The following is a 19,226-nucleotide window of genomic DNA, read 5'->3' as shown; positions in this document are numbered from 1 at the left end:
AAGGGAGAGGGACAAGCAGACTCTGCACTGAGCATGGAGCCTGATGCAGGGCTCCATCTCACAACCCTGAGATCATGACCTGAGCCGAAATTAAGAATCGGACGTTTAACGGACTGGGAGCCACCCAGGTGCCCTAAAGCCTGTTTTTTATAAAGCTTATTCTGGCATTAATAGATTGGAGACACAACCACCATTCCTGGTGTCAGGTCTTTACTGGGGTGATAATGGTAAGATTGGAAAGGGGAATCAAAATGAAAACTGTTGCAAAGGCATAACACACAGGTGCTGTTGATGAAGTTGATGAAGTCCTGTTACTTGACACAGTGGTGGCATTAAGGCGGGGCAGGTTTAGGAGGAAAAATAGAGTTTGGTTTAGGTCATTCTAAGTACACACTGTTCCCCATCTAGCTCCTAGGGTTGCCTCCCCTTTCTTCTTAGAACTTCATTGTAAGGAGTGATGCTGTTTCTTAGGAGACCGTATCTCCTTTGTCATTGACTGATCCATGTTCTCTGGTGAGCTTTGCTATTCACTATACATTCAATAGGGATATAAAAACAAAAAGTCAACTCAGGTGTTGATGAGGGTGATGCCGTCACTGCATCATCAATTTAAATTTAGACATTTATTTAAAATAGATGAATGCAAAAGGTATAGCAATGCTTCTATCACATGTGCAGTCTTAAATGCCACTTTTCTAGAGAAGGTTCATGGAGATACTCCTTTCCCCATTATTAAAAAATCCATTCTCCCTGTGATAAAACCAAATGTACTCAGTTGTATTAGATTCATGTACAAATAAAAACTTGCGTAGTTAACTACACATTGTCCTAAACACATAAAATAATTTAAACAGATCTACGTCCTCTCAGGAAATCCAGAATAGAGAGGCTTTTTTAGAATATGAGGCTAATTTGTGAGCTGCTACATCATCCAGATGAAGGCTGTGGAAGGAAATTGCAGACTGATGACATCTTGGAAGTAATGACATTTTTAAAAAAGAATACTCCTTGGCAAGATAAATGGACTGTAATTGATAGAAAACACCCTTTATGTTTTAGTTAATGAGACACTGTGGTAGGTTCAATCACTGTGCCCATTGTTTCACTCCTCTTCTGTATTAGAATGAGTCATCCATGTCCTTTGCCATATGACCTAGCCATCCCTTCCAGTGTTTCTCCAACTTGCTAATTGTTGGGCTTGGTCATATGACTTATTTTGGTCAGTAGAATGTAGATGAGAGTGACAGGGGCCTGTCCTGGCCAAGGCTGTAAGAGGCATCCTGTTCCGCCTTCCTCTCTGGTGTCCTTGCCATTCATTTTTTCTTAGAGATGCAAGATACAGGAGCAGGCCTGAACTAGACCTACCGCCTGAAGGAGCACTACCCAGCTGACGCAGATCCGTGAACATGAAAATCAAAGTTGATTGTGGTAAGCCACTGAAACTCTAAGGTTGTTACAATAAACTTAAAACTCACACAAACTGAAAAGAAATATGGTTAGTGAGCACAACTAACCATAAGCAAGTGTCCTATTCTAACAAGATAGCAACTATTAGAATCTGAATCAGAGAGGGACCAGACCAATCTGGGTGAAATTCAGCTCATCTTTCAAACTGACAATAAATGAGAATATATTTTAATAGTAATTTTAATATAACAATATGGTAATCTTTGTGAGCTATTAAGAAACTAATATTTATTTTAATATTCAAATTTACAATTTGATTATAGAATATAATCATCAAAATTATCTTGTATCATCTTTGAATCCAGATTGCATTTTCCAAAGGTCTTTCATCAGGTGTCTTGACCTGAATAACAGGCATTTCTGCCTTCACAAAAAAGGCAACAAAACCTGAGGAATAAAGTGAAATTTTGAGCTGAGATCTTAAAGAAGAATCATGTCTAAGAATATTTTAACTTCATATATAATAAATAATAGCAAGATGTTACAGTATCTATAGCTGTTTTTTTTAATTTCCCCTCAATAGAAAGACAAAATATTGCCTGTGTCTTTTTAGCTTTGAATGTGTTTTTAGACACGTTTTTAGACTAGTCATACATGGCTCTCCATCACTTGCAATGTAGCTAGTCCTGATTAAGATGTGCTGTAACTGCAATATATGCAACAGCTTTCAAAACTTAATATGAAAAACAAATATTAATAGTTTTTATGTAAACTACATGTTGCAATGATAATACCTTGGACATAGTCACTTTTTTTTTAAGATATTTTTTATTTATTTATTTGACAGAGAGATAGAGAGCACAAGTAGGCAGAGTGGCAGGCAGAGGGAGAGGGAGAAGCAGGCTCTCCACTGAGCAAGGAGTCTGATGCAGGGCTGGATCCCAGGATCCCAGGATCATGACCTGAGCCAAAGGCAGATGCTTAACCGACTAAGCCACCCAGGCGCCCCAGATATAGTCACTTTCTTAAACTCTTCTTAGTTCTCTGGTTTGATTGCACCTTCTTTTACTTGTTGACTGATACAACATTAGAATGAAATATACTTTTTTTAAAGATTTTATTTATTTGAAAGAGAGAGTGAGTGAGAGAGAGAGAGTGAGCACGAGTGGGGTGGGGTGGGGCAGAGGGAGAGGGAGAAGCAGGCTCCCTGCTGAGCAAGGAGCCCGACGTGGGGCTTGATCCCAAGACCCTGAGATCATGACCTGAGCCAAAGGCAGCCGCTTAACCGACTGAGCCACCCAGGTGCCCCAGAATAAAGTATACTTTTAAAAACTTTTATTTATATTACATTTTATATTTCTTATTAAGAATTGGGTAAGGTGAAAATTGTCTCTCTCTCTCTCTCTCTCTCTCTCTCTTTCACACACACACACACACACACACACACACACACACACACACACCCTACTTAAGTAACTTCATTCTTTTGTCTACAGAAGTAACCATTTCTGATGTTTTCCCCTTATGGGTTCATAGAAAAAAGTTTCCCACCTTCTAAAGGAATGGTGGAACCAAGTTTAGGTGAATGGCCAGGAAGGAATGGTGATCATTTATAACCAGTGGCCAACTCAATATTAAAATCAGTTGACAGTGACCCATTTTATTTGGCCCTTCTCATCTAGAATGGCTCAAAGCAGATTCCTGAATCTGACACAAAACCATGTTTCCCTCCAAAGGAAATGAGATTAGGTTGTGCCAGCTGATCATCTCCATGAGTTGAGACTTGAAACAAGTGGAATTTGACTCCCAAATACCTTAATGGATTTTTTTTTTTTTTTTGGACCCAGGCTGCAAGACAAAAATGGAATAAGAATTCAGTTTATTGAAGGAAACTGGTGAATTCTAACTTCCTGAGGGGCAGTGTTTAGAAAAGACAAAACAATAAACTTGGGGCAAAAGACATGAATTTGCATATCTACTCGATCATCTACTAGTTTGTGTGACCCTCATTCATAAAATGGAAATAGTACTTACACCCTCATGGGGTTTTATTAGAATCAGAATAGAGAATGTGCATGACAGTGCTTTGTATATGTAGACATAAGGAAGAAAGGAGCTGCTTATTGGCTCTATTTTTTGACCTTTTATTTTCATTTTTATTTGATGCAGAATTGCTGTGCAGGGAGCAAGCACTATAAATAAGAAGGCAGGAATATGGGGAAATCCTTGATTAGCATCATACGCCATGGTTACCATAGTATGTGAACAGAATATCAGTGTTGCCATGACAGCCTTTGTGGACTTAAAGCAATATTAAATCACTAGGTCCATTAGGAAACAGGTCATCTGTCTACTTCCCTCTCCCCCATGCCCATCAGCCCTGTACTCATACAGAGTTAAGTGTGTGCTTAGAAGTTACAAGGAGACAGTCTAGTATATTTGGGAAAGAAAATAATGGTTAAGTGCATTGCAGGCTTTTAGGTCAGCCACTTGGGCAAGTGACTTAACCTCTCTGAGCCTCAGTTTCTGGTTCTATGAAGTGGGAAGGGTAGTAGCTCCCTTCAGACTGTTGTAAGGATTTAAGTGAGAAAATGAATGTAATGCACTTGAGCACAGAGCATGGGACACAACAAATGCTCAATAAATACTAAGTGTAACAATATAACCACTAGCACTAGTAGAAAGAGTTTAAACATGTTCAAACTTGGCTTCCGGTTCCTAATCCAAGTACAACAAGTTCAACTGTGAGTAGCAGAAAAGAAAAACTTCCTGCCCACAGCTTTATTAGCTTGTATTCACCTGGATGTTGTAAAAACTGACTTGGTTATTCAAGCGTGTTAGGACATTTGGCTTCCAGTTCGTGGAAAAGCTTTTCCTTCCTCACCCCAGTCCCACCCTACATCAATCAGCTCAGCAGTCAGTCCCCAGATCCAGAGATGGGGAGCTTGGGACAACTTCAGACTGACACATCACCACTCCACCTGCTCACAGCAGTCATTAAAGGAAGAAAGTATAGGGTCTCTTCATGTTTCTGTGACAAGGTCCATAGCTGCTGCTTCTCCCACCAAATAGTTCATGGAATAAGTAAATAGAGTTCATACTGTGTGACAGGGGTGGCAAGCACCCCTTCAGATCTGGTTCCTGGCACACTTTGGTGAGCAAACACCATGACAGTGGAAAGGCATGTTGCAGCTCTCCCACTACATTAACCCCTGGGACAAAAAGATATGGCATGGCTTTAAAACTCAGTGGCTATCTTTGTGGTACAACTGATGAGCATGTTTGGCTATTAATTGACAGTTTGGTGGTTTGAACCCACCCAGGGATGGTCTTGTCTCCAGCTAATTTCTTGGTGGGGAAAATATGCCGGAATTAGACAGTGGTGATGGTTGCACAACACTGCAAATATGCGAAAGGCGGCTGAATTGTACACATTAAAATGGTGGACTTTATGTTATATATGTATGACTACAATAAAAATAAAACCCCAATAGATGCATTGAAGGATGCATTTTTCAAACTCTTCACTGTAATTGTATTTTTCTTCCTGACATGTATACCTACCATGTAGTATGCCCTGATAGCTGAATGCCTATATGTTACATCAGCTTTTAAAGAAATCTCTGGTCTGGGGGGGGGGGGGGTTGTCCCACTCCATAGCATTTTGGCGTCACTGAGGATTATATAACTAATCCACATCCCTGTTTTGGATTGGATTGAGTATTGTATTAACGATACAAGCACATAAATTCCCTTGCAAGACTCTTTGGCCCTAGCACATATTTGTCTAGTCTAGAAAATTGTCCTGTGCAAACAGCAGGATGGGAATGAGATGTGTGTCTGCCCTCTCCAAAGGCATTGTATGGCATTCTTAATAAATGGGCAAAAGGAGAAAGAAAGGGTCTGTATAAGTACAACTGAACCAGTTCCTGAGATCTTCTTTTAGCCAGCACAACTTGCCAGTGCAGGACTCAGGACTCTGAGTTCTTCGGGACAAAGTCATGATTGTTTTTTTATAAAGCAGAGATCATGAAAGGTAACAGGTCTTTAAGACCTACACAAGCACAGAGTACAAAAGAGAAAAGGGGAGTTGGGAAGGACTCACAAAAGAGACGATGTCTTCCGGGTAGTCCTTGAGGCAGAAGGTGGTGAATACCTTCCATGGAAAGGCTTCAGCAAAAGCCAAGGAAGCTTCATGCTGGTCAAGACTGGCCTTGGTGAGCAAGGAAGGATGATCTTGTACACCACTGTGGAGGAAAGTGCTCCCTGGGCAAGTTTTTTTCTCACTCTAGCCAGCAGATTTCAGCTGCTCCTGCTATACCATGTCTTTCCAGAAATATGAAGGCTTGTGAAAGATAAAGACACCAACAATGGCCACTGCAACCAGGATCAGGGAGAAGAGGACCATGAGGAAGACATAGGTGGAGTGGGAGAGAGGTGTGGGCAACGGCTGCTCAGCTGGGATCATGTTGGTCAGGTTCAGCATGTAGCCCAGAGTCCACCCGACATTGCTGCTCTGGATCTGCAAACAGTGGGGAGAGGCTGTTGTTTCTGGTTTGAAGATGAAATGAGCTTTCATGCAATCGCATCCGTAACACGGAGCAACAGGAGGTGGAGAGCACCACGTTCAGTTCTCTAACTGCATTACTTTTACATTCTAAGCTGGGAATATGGTTGTGGGGAAGATGGAGCCCGAGCAAGTGATGAAGGAGAGTTTGGAGTCTCGCTGCTCTATTCCTGAAATTCAGAGGAATTTGGTGAATAACTGCCCAAGTCTCCTGCCTCTGCCTAGAAGAACTTACTTCAAACGGCCTTTGGAGATTTGCATTCCTCTTTGGTTGTTTGAGTATGGAGGGAAAGGTGTAGAAGGCAGGGTGGTGACAGAAAGCAGGCAAAGGATAAGAGAATAATGATTGTCCCTGGTCTCTTACGTCTATGTCAGGCCCAGGAATCTCATCCTTATGTAACCAGGACATCTTTATGATTCAATGAGGGAAGACTGGGAAATAATCCCAGCAAGTCAGTGTTACTTTATGGAAGTTGGATGACTGTACTCATGTTTGAGAAAGGATTCTTCCTAAATGATAAGACATGCTCTGGCCCTGCCATCTTCCTAGGAGTATTTTCCAGTCACCTCCAAACATATTAGAATGTAGATAGTCTGTGAATAATAAATAATTTTGGAAGTGTTTTTATTACATGAGTTGTGCATGGTCATGGTAGAAAAATTAGGACATACAGATAATCCTAAAAAAGAAAATAAAAACCAGCTATATTTCGCCACTCAGACAGAAGTCACTGCTATTATCTTTTTGTGACACATCCTTCCAGTCTTCTCTGTGCATGTTATATGTAGAATTATTCACTTAACAATACCTTTCTAAACATCATCTCATGTCTCAAAGGATAATCACTGCATGAACTGCCTTCTATGTTTATTTTTACTCACTTTATCCAATTATTTATAAATCCTAGAAATGAAGTAATTGGATAAAATGACATTCATATTCTAAGGCTTTTAGCACATATTGCCAAAACAGTCTCCCCAAAGGTTGTGCCAATTTACATTCCAACCAGTTTCCGTGTGGAAATGCTCCTCTCCCCTAAACCCTTACCAGTACCAGGAATTAATAATTTGTGAAAGGTCCACTTCCCTTTATAGGGGGCAGGAACCTTATCTGACGTCTTGTATCAAGGAAAGCTCCAGAGTTAAAGGAGTTACCACCTATGGTTTAGAAATACTAGATCATTCACTGAAGTCCAAAGAATATAAATCACTCGCAAATTTGACATAGACATATCTTTCAGAGAAAAAAAATTGTGATGAAAGGAAGACTAAGGATTAAATCAAGGAAAAGATTAGTATTTGGATTAGCAAGGTCAATATCAACAAGAGTGTAATGAAAATAGTATCCTTTATCCTGCTACAGCCCTCTGCCTCAATATTTTGCTTTGCTTGAAGTCACCATATTTAATAAAGGGAGTTAATTGTTTTTGCCATTAGTGGGTATGGGTTTAAAAGTCAGAGAAGCACTGTTCTGGATACTTTTCAAGGAGTTGCTCATCAATGTAAATGTTTCTCTACGCCTGGATGCCTGCAGGTGGCGCTATGGCAAAGCACCGCAGTGAGGTCGCTTGTGTAAGGCTCCAGCTAAACCTGACTTCTGAGCAAAGACCCCCACTCACAGTCACTCATCTCCTTCTTTATGCTAAGCTTTCAGATTAGTGAACCTTGAAGCTACAACCAACAAGGCCGTCAGCCGTTATGAGAAGCCGTAATAATCAGTTCCAGATCATGGAAGAGGCCTTTGGGATGGATGTGGAAGTCAGCGAACAGAATCATTGAGGCTACTGAAATACGGTTACGTTTAATATCTCACTGTTCGTTTCATAAGGAACTAGTCACTGTTACATGAGCAGAAAGGCGAGGCTGAGAAGGCAGGTAGCTCTCCTTTGACAGGATATCCTCAACACAGGAAGGCTTGACACAAAATGTCCGCTTGGGTTAGAGGTGACATGGTAGAACAGGACATCAGGCTGACTCCTACCTCTTTCAAGCCCAAAGCTGCCTCCGTCACCCAATCTCCCCACAACCCAACAAGTACCCAAATTACCTTGCCCATGAAATGAATATTCTTCCAGGACTCAGCTGTGAAATGATAGCCACTCAGAAGGAGAGATAGGATGTAGGCTCCGGAAAAGCAGTATTCACTCAGGTACTTCTCCTTCACGTCACCAAAATAGGTCTTCAGCTGGAAGGGAAGGGAAGGAAATCTCACACGTGTACAACAGGCACCTCCTCACGGCCCTCTTTGCCATTAGAGCCGATCAAGACAAGAGAAGGCCCAGCTCACCCAGGCGCGAGCGCGGGCTTCTCCAGAGAGCCCTGGCGGCGGGGCTGCACTCCTTCAGTGGGGGCAGGGCTATAGTTTAGGGTCTGTTAAGGAAACTTGTCCTCCACTGGGTTCTGTGGGATCTTAACAAGTGCTCCAGGAAAACAGTGGTTTCCGTGACCTAGTAGGTTCCGAAACACGGACTTGCAGGATACCGCTTCACCCCTTCCGAAACTGCCGTTTCACTATCACGTTAGCATTTTAAAAACTGAAAAATCTTGCATGAAAGAAATCCATCAGTCTGTTTAAAAGACTTTTCTATGTTCTCTTTTTAAGATTTTATTTATTTGTCAGAGAGAGAGAGCACATGTGCACAAGTAGGCAGAGCGGCAGGCAGAGGGAGAGGGAGAAGCAGGCTCCCTGCTCTGCAGAGAACCCCATGCTGGGCTCAGATCCCAGGGCCCTGGGATCATGACCTGAGCTGAAGGCAGACGCTTAACGACTGAGCCACCCAGGTGCCCCTGACTTTTCTATGTTCTTTACCAGAGTCTGAGTTCAGAGCCTCTGAAGGAACTAGCGCATCTGACGCATGTTAAGGAAAGAGTGTCATAAAAAGCCTTGCCACTCCTGGGGCGCCAGAAGGTTAAACATCTGCCTTCGGCTCACGTCATGACCCCAGGGTCCTGGGATGGAGCCCCACATCGGGCTCCCTGCTCAGCGGGAGTCTGCTTCTCCCTCTCCCTCTGCCCCTACCCCCACTCATGCTCTTTCTGTCTCAAATAAATAAATAAAATCTTAAAAAAAAAAAAAAAAAAAAGCCTTGCATTCAGTTTAGCACTTGGACTAGCAGCGTCGGGGTCTCCCAGGAGCTTGTTAGTCCTCGCTCCAGAACTACCAATGCAGAATGTGCTGTTTAATGCGATCCCCAGGTGATCACATGCACAGTAAAGGTTGAGAAACTCTACAACACAGTTTAGGACGCATTTTGCTCAGGACTGCTAACAGTGCCAACATCTCACCTTCTGCCCTCAGCCCTTACCTGACCTCTTTTTTTGCTTATGAGTCATGCAAAGGGGTCTTCTTGAGTCCTTCATGTGTTTGCTCATCCTACTCCCAAACGAAAGCTGCCTGTTGACCCTTACCTCTCCTCCTGTTGTAAATATATGCCCAGATGCCCACAGCTTGCTCTGTTCCTCTCTGACCCTCAGTAAGAGAACAACAGGCCAGAACATCTCTAGCTCAGCCCAGAGTTGTCTGCTGCCCTATTCCTCAGCCCTTGAAACAGGCATTCCCTCCTGGGCACCCTGGGCAGAGAAAGAACTAACATTTGTTAAGCATATATCAAGGGCTAAGAATCAGGCCAGATGTCTTATATGTAGGACCTCCTGGCTCCATGCCCACCCACCACCACCACCCCACTTTTGCCCAGATTTCTCTCTCTTCTCAAGAAACACCCCATCTCTAAATCCCCTGCCAGCTGGGGTCGGTTTCTCACTTGGTTTTTGCCAGCCCCCAATCTCTGGAAGGCTAAGTCCACACCTAGCCTGCCTTGGCCTGCTCTGATGGAGTTCTCTGAATGACCCAACCTGGAACTTGTCTTTTTCTCACAGTCCTAGAAACTACTCTTTGATCAACTCCTCTGCATGGGACATTCTCCCAAGACCTTGGTGTAACATCAGTGCTTATCCAGATCCTACCCCCTTCTTACAGTAACTGCACTCTTTTTTTCCTTCATGGAAAGACTTCTCCTATTTAATGTAGTCTCAGCAGGCCCATCAAACAAAAAACCGCAATGAAAGTCCAAGAATCCACTCAGGCCAGACTTGAAACTGCTGCAACCCACAGGTCCTTAAAAGCTGGCCTATCCCTTGGGGGAATGCCATTTTGGTCTAATTTTCCTCAATTCTATAGAGTCCGACCCCCTCCTCCTCCTGGAAAGGTGTACATTGCCAAGCAGTCTGATCCGCTGAGGATTAATTATGATAATAGCCAAAAAATATGGAAGCCAAAGGCATCTACCTGATTCATCAGTCCAGATCTGATTGTCTTAATGTTTTGTGGACTCAACACTATGTTCTCTCCATATGGGGGGATGGTTTGCCTTTCTCTCTCATACTCCTCTCTCTGCGTCTCTCTCCTCTCTCCCTTCTATTCCTAGGGCAGTGGGACAGTACCAGCTTCTCTCCTCCTCGCCCATTTCCCCTTACCACTCCCCCATATGAAGGGGCATGGCAAGTCTTCAAGAACGGGATGCATTTCCCTAGAAAGGGTAAAAGTCCATGAGGTTGAATGTCAGGACCCAGAATGTATAGAGAAACCCTAGTTAGTAGTATACACAGAATCTTACAGCATTGTAGGCTGACCAGAGATCTTGAGCGAACATATTTTCTGAGTGGAAAAGTGATTATTCCGGTTGTCAAAATTAGAGGGTTACCAACCCTCTAATTAACCTATTAGAAGACAAGCATGAAATGTCCCTTTCACTTGCTTTCTTAACCTCTCCTCCTCAGGGATCCAAGGACTGGGGGCACCCGCAAGGATTTGAAGGACATCAGTAGGTGTAGTTTGCATTTTATTTCTCCTGCCAAAGCAGGGACAGGCAGCACGATATAATATGTATAAAGCTTCTAGCTCACTTTTCAGCACATAATATATGCCTAAAAATTGTCAGTTCTCTCTTGGCCAAAGATGTCTAGAAAGGCCATTCCCAAACTCCAGTCACATAGGAGTAGCAGGAAAAGAGTTGCCCTGTAAGAGCGTACTTGAAATCTATGCATTCCATATGGACGGATAATGCAGTTGGGGCAAATGAACCCTGGGTCATAACACCCACCTCAACATCAAAGCTCTGGGTGAGGGTCTAGGTCTCACCCTGCACCTCCCCCCACCCCTGCCAAAGATTTCAGAATTTCTCCCCGGTGCAGGCCCTAATGAGTCTACTTCCAGGACCCGTACAGGTCTGCATATAGGCACTGCCAACCTAATGTAACCTGATGAAATTAAAACAAAATGAAAAAACAGACAAGGGTTAGGGAAAAAAATGTGATAGAGCTTTTACTCTGAACAAGAAGTAATTTTTTTCCAGGGGCACCTGGGTGGCTCAGTGAGTGACGTGTCCGACTCTTGATTTCAGCTCAGGCCTTAATCTCAGGGTCGTGGGTTTGGGCCCTGCATTGGGCTCCACGCTGGGTGTGAAGCTTACTTAAAAAAAAAGAAAGAATTTTTTCCAAAAAGCAGCTTAAATCTACCTCCTTCACAGGCATACCCTGGGGTTGTTTCAAGTTGCCTCGACTCCAAGATGCTCACCTTCCTCCATAGATCACTACCAGCTGCAAAAAGCCTCCCCCGAGTGTTTTGCAAACTGTCAAATGCTGCGGCATTTCGAGGGGCTCTTTTGGAAAGCCCTGAATCTTCTTCCTTCCTGTTCTAACGCAGACAAAATACAGAGGGAGAAGCCCACGCCTCTGGCTCTTGCACAACCTTCCTTCCTCTGTTAGTGCCAAGGAGACCGCATCCATTTCTAGTTAATTACACCTCCTCAGAATGAAAGTACCACTCAGGTGCGCAACACTGTCAACTTAAAACAGCTGCCGTTGGGAGCCACCCCTAGCTGATCTGTTTTGATTAGGGTAGACCCCATACCTCGCTCCTCCCTGGAAACTTCCATCAGGTAGTACTAGATCTTGAATGACTCAGTGCCTCAGACAAGAAACAGTTGTGCTTCAAATTTATGAACAAGTAGGAGGTACCTGGGACCTAGGCGGGGAGAAAGGGTCTTACCAGAATGGTGTTTATAGCAGACTCTGAACTGCCGGTCTTCCTTGCTAATAAAACTCTGATTTGGGGCTTGGGGAGAGGAATGTGCGACAATGTACCCAGCTCCAGAGAGTAGCTCAGGCTGGATCTAAGGCTCTAACCAGTCCTAAAATCCTGCAGCCTGCTTTCCCAGCCAGTCCTGGCTAATGAGACGTAAGAGAAAGACTGCTACGGAGCTTCTGGGGTAGCTTATGCTTTCTTGTTAAATGGAACAGATGTATCTGGCTCTGCCCTTCTTCTGACCTGGAACATAAGTGATCTCTGAAGCCACATCTTGTGTCCGTGAAGAAAACAGGCCTAACGACAGAACTGAAGAAGGAATGGCTGAGACAGAGTCAAGCTGCTAACCTCCCACAAGCAGCCGTGGGCTGCCAGGCTCGGTGTCAGGTGAGGAAAGTAAGACCGTGTTGTCTTCGGCCGGTGTATGCCCACTTATCAAGAAAGGCCCGTGCGCTCACTCCAGACCGAGTACACCCTCTGGGTTCCTCTACCCTGTTTGCTGGATCTCGGTCCGGGTCGCAGGACTTGGTGAGCAGACTCCCGTCCTCCATGCCGCCAAGGGCACAGCTGCTCTTTCTCATCACTTACCTCCTCCCAAGGCTGAGAGCAGAACTTTTCCATAGTCTCCGTCATCTCTTCCTGCGAGCGGGTTTCCTCTGATGTAAAGTTTAAAAATTCCATCACATAGTAATAAGCTGAAAATGCCTGCAAGAGAAAATGCAGTTTTGCACTGTGTCCAACACAGAGGGACACTGACTCACTCTCCAGAAGGCTGAACTCCTGGTGAAGGTGCCTGGACATCTCTGTTGAGTGAATTAATGAACCAAGTAATATTCCAGCCCCAAAAGTTGTTTCTTTCCTGGAAGACGTGTCACTTTGTTGCTGTTGCTTTACCGCTGACCGGCATTTCTGAGCCACCTGGTCACTAACTGTCTCTATAATTTTAATGGAAGAGTCAGGGAGGAAAAAAATGATAGGGGAGAAAGAGAGGTTAAAAAAAATCCCATCTTTAAAAAACTGTGTATTATATATGAGCTTTTAATAAACAAAAACTGGGAACTTCTATACAAAGATATTAAGAGTTATCTCTGAATGGCAATTGTAAGGCGTTTTCCTTTTTAGTTCTGCTTTTTTGGCCTATTTCTAGAATGTCCATGCACTGCTTTCTTTAAATAGTCAATCTTTATTTAACAAATATTTATTGAAATCTATCATGAACTAAGAACAACTGAAATGTTTTTTAAAAATCATTATTATGACCATACCTGAGAACTATGGAAAAGGGTACAAATGAGTAAAAAGGAAAATATTCAATTAAATTTCACAGGATAGGTGCTTGGAAGCGTTTTGTACAATACTGAGTTCCATGTCTTCACTTCCCACTCCTTTTTCTCACCCTTCAGTTGAACTTTTGTGCCCTTCCTCCACTAACCTACCCACTTAGAAACTGTGGATCAGATTACTCCTCTACTTAAAAGCTTCAATGACTCCTAATTATATGTAGAGTAAGTCCAAACTCTACCAGGTCTCTCAAAGCCAGGCATGCTCCAACCCTTCCCACCTTCCAATCCCACCTCCTACCCCCGCCACCTGCACACGCCAGCCCCAGGCCTTGGGTCACTGCCAAGGGTTGCTTCCCCAGAGGGGCACTCCTGCTCTCCCAGCTGTTGCAATTCCCTTCACGCTGACTCAGAGAGGTTCTCTAATCATCGCCCTGGACTAGGACGCTGTCTTATTCGCTTTCACGGGACCCTGCTGCTTTCTTCCCTGTGGTTGCCACAGTCTAATTCGCTTTTGTTTGTGTTTCCGGTCTTCAGTCTGCCTGCCTTCTAGAATGCCAGCTCCACAATGGCAGGGACCACCGCTGCCTTGTTCTCGGCTGAATCCGCTGCACCGGCATGGCACTTGGCACACGGGGGAGCGCTACAGATGTGTAAGTGGCAGAAAACCGCTCTCTCGAATTCCTAGAGCGCGGCCTCGAATGTAAGAGACGCTGGTGGATCTCTGTTGACTGAGAAACTGGATAGCTCCAGTATGCATAGCTAATGCCCAGAAATGTTCCCCCCTATTAATTAAAACCACGCAGAGCATTTTCCTCTAGTGAACTGACTGTGGGCCAGGAGGGAGAGGAGGACTTTTTAGGGTGTACTTTTAATTTTGTTGACGTTGTTGTGTAAGAGCTTTTAACAGGCGATCTACCTTCTTAACAAATTTTTAAATGTACAATTCAGTATTGTTAACTATAAGGACAATGTTGTACAGCAGATCTCTAGAACTGAATCATCTTGAATAACTGAAACTTTACACCTGTTAATTAGCAACTCCCCATTCCTCCTTTCCTTGGCCACCATTCTATTCACTGAACACATGGGGTGTCTTTGCATTTGTCTTTAATTTCTTTCATCGCTGTTTTGTAGTTTTCAGTGTACAGGTCTTTCTCCTCCTTAGTTAAGGTTATTAGTAAGTATTTTATTCCTTTTGAGGTTATTGTAAATGAGATTGTTCTCCTAGTTTCCTTTTCAGATAGTTCATTGTTAATGTATAGAAATGCAACTGATTTTTGGATGCTGATTTTGTACCCTGCAACTTTACTAAATTCATTTATTAGTTCTAACAGCTTTCTTTTTCTTTTTTTTAATGGAAGTACAGCTGACACAATTTTACATCAGTTGCAGGTGTACAACAGTGATTCAGTGCGTCTGTACATTACCTTAGGCCCACCGCACGTTAGCTCCCATCCATCACTGTACAACACTATCACCATACCATTGACTGTACTCCCTATGCTGTGCCATAACTAGAAGCCTCTATCTTCCATTCTCCTTCACCCATTTTGGTGAAGGCAACCACCAAGTCTATTCTCTGTATTTATGAGCCTAACAGGTTTCTTTTGCTGTGTGTGTAGACTTCAGGGTTTTCGTTATGTACAAGTCTTGTCATCTGTAAACAGAGACAGTTATACCTCTTTCTTTCTGATGTGGATGCCTTTTATTTCTCCTTGCCTAATTGCTCTGGTGAGTCCTTCCAGTACTATGCTGAATAGAAGTGGTGAGAGTGGGCGTCCCTGCCTGGGTCTTGATCTCAGAGGAAAAGCTTACAGTTCTCACCACTGAGTAGGATGGTAGCTGTGTGGTTTTTACATATGGCTTTTATCGTGTTGATGCAACTTCTTTCTGTTTCTACTTTGTTGAAACTTATTGTCATAAATGAGTGTTCAATTTTATCAAATGCTTTTTCTGCATCTATTGAGATGTGTGGTTTTCGTCCTTCCTGTTAATATGGTGTATCACACTAATTGATTTTGTATATGGAGCCATCATTGCATCCCAGGGATAAATTCCACTTAGTCATGGTATATTATCCTTTTAATGGACTGTTGAATTCAGCTTGCCAGTCTTTTGTTTATTTTGGTTGTTCCAAAGTGTGTTCTTTCATTTCCACATACTTGTGAATTTTCCAGTCTCCTTCCGCTATTGATTTCTAGTTTCATTCTACTGTGGTTAGAAAAGATACTGATGGGGCGCCTGGCTGGCTCAGTCGTTAAGCGTCTGCCTTCAGCTCAGGTCATGATCCCAGAGTCCTGAGATCGAGCCCCGCATCGAGCCCCGCATCGGGCTCCCTGCTCCATGGGAAGCCTGCTTCTCCCTCTCCCACTCCCCCTGCTTGTGTTCCCTCTCTAGCTGTCTCTGTCAAAATAAATAAATAAAATCTTTAAAAAAAAAAAAAGAAAGAAAGAAAAGATACCTGGTATAATTTGTCGTCTTAAATTTGTTGAGACTTGTTTTATGACCTAAGATGTAATCTGTCTTAGAGAATATTCCATGTGCACTTGAGAAAAGTATATATTCTGCTGCTCTTGGGTGGAATGTTCTATATTTGTCTGTTAGATCTATTTGGTCTACAGTGTGGTTCGAATCTGTGATTGTTCTATCCAGTACTGACAGTGAGGCACCAAAGTCTCCTACCATTCTGGCATTGCCATCTCTTCCTTCATCAGTCCTGTCAATGTTTGCTTCAAAGATTTAGGGGCTCTGATTTGGGGTACATATATACTTTTGATTAATGTATCTTCCTGGTAAATTAACTCTTTATCATTATATAATGTCCTTCTTGGCCTCTTGTGACAATTTATGACTTAAAGTATATTTTGTCTGATATAAATATGACCACCCTTGTTTTCTTTTGGTTGGCTCTTGCATGGAATATCTTTTCCATCACTTCACTTTTGGCCTATGTGAGTTCCTTAAATCTAAAGTGAGTTTCTTGTGGAACATATGGTTGGGTCTTTAAACTTTTTGTACAGTTTGATTTTTTTATAATGAGCATGTCTTAATTTTTATAATAAACATTTCCTTAAATTGTTACATTTCAAAAGACTTCCTGATATTACTCCTAGAGCTCATTCTACCAGCAAAGGGCTTAATGAGTTAAGCACCTAGAAATTCTCCTGCTTTTGCTAAGGTGTGACGTGTGCTTTTTAAAGAAATAAAAATAATTTTTAAAAACATTAACAAACAGGGATGCCTGGGTGGCTCAGTCATTAGGCGTTTGCCTTCGGCTCAGGTCATGATCCCAGGGTCCTGGGATCGAGTCCCACATCGGGCTCCCTGCTCAGCGGGAAGCCTGCTTCTCCCTTTCCCTCTGTGATCCCTCTCAAATAAGTAAATAAAATCTTTAAAAAAAAATTAACAAACAGAAAATTTGTGTAGGCAGATATAGCAAAATATCAAGCCTTCAGTGGGATACATAGCTTGTCAGCAGGAACTCCTGGTCTATGCTACCGCCTACCCCCATAGCCCTGCATGCCATGGACTCTTGAAAGTTTTCCCCAGTGGGGCACCTGGGTGGCTCAGTTGGTTAAGCATCTGACTCTTCTTTCAAAAAGGTTGGATCACTTTATAACTGTAGGAGGTAATTTCTCCCTAAAGCTTAAAATATGTTCTATTTTCTGTGAGTCCCCCAAATGGTCCATTATATGCCCCTCAAACAGCGTTATTCATTTCTTCCAAAACCTGGAATCATTTCTTTCCAAACCCCTGAATCATATCTTCATCTTTACTCTTCCTAAAATTACCACCATTTTCCTGTACTATAGGAATCTCTGAGTTTATAGATCACAAGCGTGATCTTTAAGCTTAGGGGAGAAAGCTTCTAAAATACCAGAGGCAAGTCTCTGGGCTGCCCATATGGAAAAACCCATTGAACTACTTTCGGGTCTCTGAACACACTTCATGTTTTCCCACCTCCAGGCTTCTGTGCACGCTGGACATCTCACTAGAATATTCCAAATACTGAAGTTCTTTTACTGAGAATATACAATATTCCAGGCACCCTAGCAGTAATATATCTAGCAGGCCTAAAAATGAAAAGATGATATGTACACCATCCCTGCCTTCCAGGGCCTCAGGACATAGTTGGGGAGACAGATATATCAACCTATAAAGACAATACCCATTCTTGCCAGCCAAATTTTGTGCAACTTTTAACCTACACAGAATGCAATACATGCATTCCTGTTCAATTTAACTGAGCTGGTTTCAGTGCAGCATCTATCCTCTCTCAAAATTTTTCTTGTTTTTGTAGTGTCAATTGCCCACTCTCCTCCCTGCTCCCCCAACTTTAGAACATCTCCCAGGGAGTTGTCTACTTTCACATGGCTTCTAAAACTATGCTCATTAAAATCACCAGTAACCTCCTAATTGGCAAAATCAATAGCCATTTTTTTTTCATTCCACCGCTTCCTTGACTTTTGGCTGCATATCATGCATGCATTCATTCGTTCAAAAACTACTGGCTGAATAACAACTATGTTCCAAGAAGTGATGGAAACAGAGGAGAAGCCCCACCCGCTAGTGGAAGACAGTGCAACTCAAACAAGTAACAGATGGTATGATGGACAGATAAATAAGTTCTATAAAAATAAAGCCTTTCGTTACATACTCTACATATAGAGAGCCTTTATTCAGATTAGAGAAGTCCACAGAATAGGCATAGTTCATTAATTTCTTCTAATCAGATACAGTTATTTTCAGGGGTCATTTTTTTTTTCCATAAGAACTGTTGCCTAGTAATACAGCTGACACTCCTATCTTTATCACGTTTCCAGGGAAACAAATCCAGAAAAGTAACCCAAAGCCAAATTGGTCTGTAAAGGAAGAAAGGGGGTTTGGCAAGTCATTTACCAAAGATCCAATCAAAAACGTATTTCTAGCACTTTGGAGTAAAGACTAAATGAAGTCCTCATAGTCACAGAAGGGACGAGTATTACAGTCCAGCCCCAAGTTCTGCCCCAAACTGACCACTTGACATGTTCCCCTCCCCTCCCCCATCTAACTTCATTACTCATGCTAACTCGCTTCTCTAGCATGGTCTGCCTGCTTTTATTACTATATACTAGGTTTGCTCTGCCCTGGCAGGATGCATCTTAGAGGCAGATGTGGCATCAATTTCAGGGTCATCTGTCTCTGGCACATGTGTCTGCATTTGCTTTCCATACTCATAAAGAGACCTCTAACATTTGTGTGGTGTTTAATCCCAGCCATTGCCCTACTTGGGCTCATGGTTCTACTTTAATCTCTACTTTATGTGCACCTTTTGTTCTAGATTAAGGGCTCTTAACATGGGGCTCACAGGTCCACCTCAAGGAATCATGATGTCTTTTAAATTGTATGCAAAAATTTCAGCACGCCTTTAAATGTCTATTTTTCTGTTTAGACGATCCTTAGCTTTCAACACATTCTCCAGAGTCTTGTTATCCCTTGAAGAGCTAAGAATGACTGGTCTATTGAAGACGTTATGCTAAGTGAAATAAACCAATCAGAAAAAGACAAATATATGATTCCACTTATATGAGATACCTGGAATAGTCAAATTCATAGCGACTGAAAGTAGAATGGTGATTGTCAGGGACTGGGGGGAAGAGGAGTTGGGAATTAGCGTTTTGTTTAATGATGGAGTTTCTGTTTGGGAAGACAAAAAAGTCTTGGAGGTAGATGGTGGTGATGGGTGTACAACAATGTTAAATGTATGTAATGCCACAAAACTATACTCTTAAAAGTAGTGAAAATGGCCAATTTTCTATTATGCATATTTTACCACACACACACACACACACACCACACACACACACACACACACCACACACACACACCCCCCACACACCCCCCACAC

The 19,226-nt window shown here is 42.7% G+C and overlaps 1 protein-coding gene across 2 annotated transcripts in view; it reads right to left on the bottom strand.

Moving 5' to 3' along the window:
• Positions 1 to 5,200: 5,200 nt before the first annotated feature.
• The window catches only part of ENTPD1 (ectonucleoside triphosphate diphosphohydrolase 1), a 93,999-nt gene continuing 79,973 nt past the window's right edge, over positions 5,201 to 19,226 (bottom strand). For both annotated transcript variants that reach the window (XM_021699785.1, XM_021699784.1), the window contains 3 exons: positions 12,645 to 12,761; positions 8,022 to 8,159; positions 5,201 to 5,929 (listed from right to left, as the gene is read on the bottom strand). In XM_021699785.1, coding sequence (XP_021555460.1) covers positions 5,723 to 5,929; positions 8,022 to 8,159; positions 12,645 to 12,761 — 462 coding nt within the window. In that variant the 3' untranslated portion in view covers positions 5,201 to 5,722. The remainder of the gene's footprint in view (positions 5,930 to 8,021; positions 8,160 to 12,644; positions 12,762 to 19,226) is intronic.

Source organism: Neomonachus schauinslandi, chromosome 6, assembly GCF_002201575.2.
Source record: "Neomonachus schauinslandi chromosome 6, ASM220157v2, whole genome shotgun sequence".
Taxonomy (NCBI): domain Eukaryota; kingdom Metazoa; phylum Chordata; class Mammalia; order Carnivora; family Phocidae; genus Neomonachus; species Neomonachus schauinslandi.
Note: the sequence above shows the minus strand (reverse complement) of the source record. Positions and strands in the feature narration are given on the sequence as shown.